Below are 7,238 nucleotides of genomic sequence, written 5' to 3'. Positions count from 1 at the left end.
AGGGAGGATTCAGGGTCACCTGATCCAGCCCTAACTATGAGCTTTATCAAAAGGAAAAGTTTTAAGCCTAATCTTAAAAGTAGAGTGTCTGTCTCCTGAATCCAAACTGGGAGCTGGTTCCACAGAAGAGAGACCTGACAGCTGAAGGCTCTAGCTGGTTTAATTGATTGTTTCAGTATCCATTTAACATCAAATTTAAGTGTTAAACTAAAAGGGCTGTGACACTGCTGAGCTAGAGGTGTGTTTGTGTATGTGTCCCCTCCCCTCCCTTAGTCGGAGTTAAATTCTGGTTTCAGCCCTTTTTTTCCCCATTTTCTCTTCAAAGCTCAGAGAACCAGAGAAGAGGTAAGAGAAGCTTTTTATACTGATGAGCTAAATACAGCAATCTATGTGAATTGATTTTACTATTTCAGTATAACCTGTAGTAATGAAAAAGTTTATGCATGAGATGCTGGAACTAAAGGAAATGTTAAAGCCTTCCAGACCCACATGCACAAAAAAAAGACAAAATTAGGAAGAAAAAAAATATAAATCATGTAATTCATTGCATATTGAACTGTTTTGTACTGCACACAAATTATTTGTACATGTCACTCCAGGTATTTTTAATGATTTGCATGAAACAGAAAACATCTTGTTATACGTGTAATAATGGCCACACTGTAGACAATAATGCTTTAAACCAGTCTGTTATCTCTATTGTATTCTAGCGCTAGTTTGTAACTGCTATAAAGTTTCACTCTGTGTCTCCATTCCTGGCTTGTTTCCTCCAGTTATGGCTGTCCGCCAGCAGCCCACCCAGGGAATGTTATCCCCCCGCTCTGGAGCATGGAGCACCGAGCTCTTAGATTGCACCTCTGATATGAAAACCTGTAAGTCTTCCCAGCAAACCAAAGCAAACAAACAGCAGTAATTTTTCTACCATGTCCTCAGGCTTTGTTTCAGACAATTCAAGAATGTTGACAAAATATCTAAATTTATCTAAATTATAAAACTGTTGTCAGGTTCTTTTTATTTGGAAGGAAAGATAAGCAGAAGCAGAGTCCTCGGAAGTGTCCAAAAAGTGATTTATTAAACACACACAGTTTACAGTGTGGGAGCCGATCTCTCCTCTCTGCTCAATACAGAAAGCTTTATAGGCTTTATGACTGAAGGAAACGGTTTCCAGGGCCTAATCCGTGGATCGACTTCCTTCGAGGCGTGGGCGTCTATCAGCAGAGAATGTCCCTTAGTCTGTAACACAGTCAAATATATTCTCAAGTAACATTCAAGCATGACATTCAGCGTGTTAGTACGAGCTCGGGAGCAGCTTGGGAGAACAAGAAAACAGAGACTGCTTCAGGTTGTCTTCCCATATCGACTAAACTTTATTCACAAGTACAACAGTTTATATAGAGGGTAAAATTCATGAGACAGCAGATTATCAGTTTAAACCAGTACAGACCAAGATAAGGGAGCGTCTTCCTGTCCTTGGGTGAAGAAGCATCCTTTGTATAGTTTATCAGTTCAGCTACAATTATGATTATCTCAGCGACATATTTTCAAGGCACGAAACAAAGAGTTCTTTCATTAGTGAATTCTGAAACAAACCATCTGGCCTTCAACAGGCGTCTCCTAAAAGATTTAGAAACGAATGTAGCTGAGGGAGTGATCTCTGTGGTATTTCAACCTTGTACCAGCCTGTGATTCTCACACATCAATTCTTGGGTCAAAGAGAAAAATAACTAAAACAAAGGGGCCTTATTGAATGACAGAGTTTTCCTGTATAATGTCACTAAAACAATATCCAGTAAATGCTCCCATGGTACTAAAATACCTAACAATGACGTCAAGAGAAATGCTGGAACTCCCCTTCTCAAAACAACAACCCTTTCCCAGGATTGAAACCAGATGTTTCCTATCATCGCTATCTGGGAAGATAACCAAGTTGTGTACAGTGTGTAGTTTTGTGTGAGAGTGTAGGTCCAGGCCAACAAGAGGTCGCTTTCCTTAACTGACTTGCTGTAGGCAGCCTGGACCTGCAGCTTCTGCTGGTGCTTTTCACCACATGATAGAGTATTGTATCTAAAATGTGTTCTATTCTGCGTGCTCTGAAATAAATGATAAATGATACATGATAAACTGAAGATAAGTAATACAGACTAATGAAGTAATGATGAAATAATGACAGTGCATGTAAATGATAACAAAGTGACAGTAAAATAACATGTTTTTCTTGACACTGTCCACTTATACATACAGAAGATTAAGTTTCCCTGTTGCTATGTGTAAGAAACTCCATTCCGGGTTTCTCTGAGGCGTGGGCTTTCATCATCAAAGTTCATCCCTTAACCTATAACAATTAAAATATTCTCAAGCATGATCAACGGTTAGTTACGGTACCGGCCGGAGTACCGGGAGCAGTTTGGAAGAACAAAAAGACGCGGAGACTGTTCTAAATTGCCATCCCAAACTAACTCAAAGTTTATTCTTTGTGCAGCAGTTTTTATAGGCAGACAACAAGTTTTAGTTCAGACCCTGCCCACTGGGTGGGGTGGTGTCCTTCAACAGTGGGAATCCTTTGTTCAGCAGGGGCAATAAAAATGCACTCACAAGGCCCATAAATCTTACACAGAAGTCTCCTACATCCGTGAATTCTGACACAACCCAGATGGTCTTCACATAAACATCTTCTGCAAGGGAGTGATGAGTAAAAGAGTGATTTGTTGGTGTTTTCCCTCCAACCTTAGTATCTACTTTCACACCATAAAATCTTCAGTTGACACAGCAAGAGGAAATGAGGTTCAAACAAAGGGCATTGCAGAGACAGGGTCCTTTGTATAATATCATCAAAAACAATATCCTGTAAATGCTACCATGGTATCAAAATATCACAACACTATGGGAATTTAAAAGCATAGGCAGCACAGCTGTGGAGCGGTTACCACTGTTGTCTCATAGCGAGTAGTTTTTGGCCTCTGATGGCCTCGTTTCGTGACTGCATGGGTTTCTGAAAAGGAGTCTGGCTGCCTGAGGACCAACAGAATGATTTCCAGGCATTGCATTACATTAAATTGGCCTTTTAGAATTGCAACACAGCAGCTACACTGCAGCATTTAGGCCACAAAAACACGACTATCAGAGTGCAATTTGGTAAAGTCTTACTGTTAATCGAGCACATCTGACTAACAACACCTGGCTGCTTCTCACCCTATTGAAGGTTTTCACAGGAATGTGTACCTCGTCTTGGTACACCGCTCAGAGCACCAGTCAGATTTTCATATGAGAGCAAGAAATGTAATAAGGTGCATGAAACACTTTGCATTAACACTGCATCAAACTCAACGAGGGCCAAACTACTACTTTTTTATTTTCATTGGTGGCATCAAAAAACTAAAAATCCTGGAAAAACAAAAATAAAGAAGCCAAAGAAAGTTCTAAAACAAATGACCTCTTTAGAAAACAATCCTTGCTCACGCTGACATTTTGATATATAGTGATTATAAACTACAGTAAACACTGATACTCTAATGCTGTATTGCTGCACATTTTCCTCCCTCAAGGTTGCTACGGCCTTTGGTGTTTCCCCTGTATGCAGTGTCAGACAGCCAGTAAGCATGGATGGTGTTGCGCAATGCCACTGCTGGATGTTTGTGGTGTGGTGTCCTGCTTACTCCGTCAGTCCATCAGAGAGCGCCACAACATCGAAGTAAGGCTGGGTTTGAGATGGAGCGGGACTATGCACTGCATAAAAGAGATGTATTTGGCCACTCTGCATTTTAAAGCTTTTCTTTTGAGCATTATAGCCAGAAATAACCATATTTGAAGGGTGACCGAGAGGGTGGAGTTAAAAATCACATTAGTCAGTTGCATCCACACACACCCCAAAAAGTCTCCAAATTTATATTATTTACTACTGAAGACTGCCTTATTCACCTTTTGGTTGTAAAATGTAATGCCCAGCATCATGGAGCTCTTAGCAGAGCTCAAAGAAGAAATATCTAGTTCACAGTGAATGTGAGAGTGAATGAATAGTGGCATTGTGGCATTGTAAAGCGCTTTGGGTGCCTTGAAAAGCGCTATATAAATGCAATCCATTATTATTATTCACAGAGCAGATACTCCAAACTAATTAAAAATCTGTCTGAACAGCCCTCTTTTTCCTCTTCTCCATCCTGTAGGGCTCTGCCACTGATGATGTCATCAATGTACTTTGCTGTTATTCGTGTGCCTGGTGCCAGATGTATCGTGAGGTGGTGATCAGGGAACGCCACTAGCCCTCAAACTTGATGCTGATCACGGTGCACGTTACCTGTGGATTAAGCTCATGGTTCAGGGCCCATGTCATGTAGTAATGTAGTAATAATAAAAGCTATAAGAAAATGTAAGCTCATTTTAAAATAGCATTATAGAGGTTTTAATCTGACCAATAAAATCTTTCTATTTCATGTAACAGGATTCCTGTTGTTGTAATCTTTTGAGTTTAAAAATAAAAAGTAAAAAGAAAACTATTCTTATTCACTCATTAGGATGCATTGTCTTAAATAAATAAGATGTATTCAGAACTGATACAATTTAGTTATTTACTGGCACAAAACAACATCACAACAAATCACCCAGCACCATGGTGTGAAGGGTGGGGTGCCTCAGGGACACGTAGCAGGCACACTGCACATTTCTGTAACTTTTCAAACACACCTACAAATTAAAGTGAAAGGATTGTGTGTGATGGCGTAACCCACAAACATTATTTTGCTTAACACAGAAGAAACAAACGACAGACAGACTCAGGTTTGAGGGGATTGAGGACAGTGTTGGGGAGTAACGGAATACATGTACCGCCGTTACGTATTTAAAATACAAAATATGAGTAACTGTATTCCGTTACAGTTACCGTTTAAAAAGGTGGTATTTAGAATACAGTTACTTTGATGAAATAAATTGATTACACGGCGGTAAGGACTGTTTCATATTGTTGTTCCAGGCGGCAGCGTTACGGTTGCCATGGTTGCATGGTGACAGCGCGCTCTCTTTGCGACTGTGTGTTTCCTGGGTGAGAGAGCGCCTTTTGTTGTTGTTGTTGTTGTGCTAAACTAAAAGGTAGAGTGTTACAGACATAGCCCTAAAGAATGTAGCCTCATGGGCAGTGTAGTCACATTTCAGTGCTGCAGGGAGAATGGACTGCCATACCTGTTATGTGTCTGTGAGCGCGAGGAGGGAGAAAAAGGAGAGTGGAAAAGCACGAGTTATCATCGAGCAGAAACGGGAGCTGGAAGCATGTAAATATAATAATAACCACTGCAGCCCAGAAGAGTGCCTGACGAGCCCAGTTGTAAGTAAGCTATTAAGACTCGACTGTACACTGTGTTCGTGTTTTCCTCCTTCCGTTGGAGCAGCCTTTCAACGCCTCTCTCTGTCTCTCGCTAGCAAAGTTGACCCAGACAACAAAGTAAAGCTAGTTTTCAGCTACGAGCCCAACACGGAACCAACGTATTAGCCAGAGGTCCCTTTACTACGGTTCGGAGTCGCGGACCTTCAGTAATAGTAATAAATCACATTCATGTAGTTGTAAACAGCATGATAATATATTAAGTAATCCAAAGTATTCAGAATACGTTACTCTCAATGAGTAACGTAACGGAATACGTTACAAAATACATTTTGGGGCATGTATTCTGTAATCTGTAGTGGAATACATTTTAAAAGTAACCTTCCCAACACTGATTGAGGAGCTGTTAACACACCTCTTTATCAATGAGGAGTGTTCAGCATATCTTCATCCTACAGATGGGGGTGAGAGAGATATGTGAGGATTGGACACAGTTTAAACTATAATTGGATTACAGTACATCTATTTGAGCAAAAAGATCCTTAATAATCTTCAAGTGTTTTGAGAGAAAACCAAATGACAGCACCTCCTCCACTTGATGGGAAACTTTGGATAATCGCAGGTCTTATTATTTTATTCAGATGTAATTTCATGTGAAGCAGAGCCAGAAAAAAATGCAAGTTGAAATTTGTGTATTACACCTATTTAACACCCACTTTCGATTTTCAGTGGCAAGAGGAGAAAAAGAAAGAGAAAGAAAAGAAAACATACCTCCATAAGTTTTACATTCTGAAAAACGAAATCTAAATGTCAGTGGGTCATGTGAAGAAAAACAATACGTTTCTACAGAAGTGAGGTTGGCATGCCTCAACAAGTGAGTATCTCACATTTCCTGTAATCTGTGCCCCGTATCCCACGAATACAGAAATCTCTGAGGGTCCAGTGTTCCTTTCATGGAGAATCTTCTGCTTCAATGCTGCAATGAACGTGTCAGCGAGCACTCAGCTCTCATCACATGACAACAAAGTGCCAGAATCCACAGCTCAGCACACGAGTCCTGGTGTATGAAGACTATCTGAAGTTCTGCTGTGTGTAGATCTTCTGTAGATCACTTCAAATCTTTACCTGATTTTAATTATATACTGCTGGGTAGCTTAAACTATAATAAGAAAATATTAGTAACTTTATATTTATAAATAATGAAATCCTAGTAGTGGGAATAATGTGGTTAAAAAACACATGCCTGTGAGGCAAAACCAATTAATAATGGTGCTGTTATATACTGGCAACAAAATTTTAACCTGGAAGCAATAGAATGGTAACGAGTCCATGTTAGTGCACACAAAGTAAACTGCACACTTTAGTTGTGAAGCAAAAACGCTGAAATCGGAGTAATAAACGTACGAGGGGAACGACTCGAGTCTCCCGATCGTTTACTTACGTTTACTGTCCTGTGAACAACACCGGCGTGGTGTTAATTGTTTGCTTTTTTTTGTGATCGCGTCGCGCATGACAATATCACCAGGTAAACTCGCGACATTTTTAAATATTTTGTTGTTCAACAGCATCAAGACTGACGGAGTGTGTTTGAGATAACGTCACAAGTGTCACAGATGACACATTTGGCGTTTTTTTGCTGGTTTGTCGGTAGCAGCTCCTGAAACGCAAGTCTGCCACACATCTGTTCCACCAAATCCAGTTAATCTAAAGGCCAGTTAATCTGGAACACCGGTCCTCGCAGCGCGGGCTTGCCGCTGCTAAAACTAAACCGAGCTCTCTGAAAGGCACAGCCAAACATATTGGCCATATTTCTTACATGACGTAGGACTACAGTAGAGAACGTAATTTAACGCTCTGTGCACCGCTAGGTGAAGGAGACGTTGACAGATCTTTTTTTTTTCTTGCTATCGGTTTTGTTTTTCTTAACTGG

General features: G+C 40.4%; 1 protein-coding gene across 1 annotated transcript; it reads left to right on the top strand.

The window, feature by feature from the left end:
* Window positions 1-264: 264 nt before the first annotated feature.
* LOC102198130 (placenta-specific gene 8 protein-like) lies at window positions 265-4,487 on the top strand. Its single transcript, XM_005751544.1, has 4 exons — window positions 265-345; window positions 774-872; window positions 3,543-3,688; window positions 4,161-4,487. Exons 2-4 carry the CDS (start codon window positions 776-778, stop codon window positions 4,254-4,256), a joined length of 339 nt encoding a protein of 112 aa, XP_005751601.1. The 5' UTR covers window positions 265-345; window positions 774-775; the 3' UTR covers window positions 4,257-4,487.
* The last annotated feature ends 2,751 nt before the right edge of the window (window positions 4,488-7,238 follow it).

This window comes from Pundamilia nyererei, unplaced genomic scaffold (genome assembly GCF_000239375.1).
Source record: "Pundamilia nyererei isolate P.nyererei 1_Seehausen unplaced genomic scaffold, PunNye1.0 scaffold00315, whole genome shotgun sequence".
NCBI classification, from domain to species: Eukaryota; Metazoa; Chordata; class Actinopteri; order Cichliformes; family Cichlidae; genus Pundamilia; species Pundamilia nyererei.
Note: the sequence above shows the minus strand (reverse complement) of the source record. Positions and strands in the feature narration are given on the sequence as shown.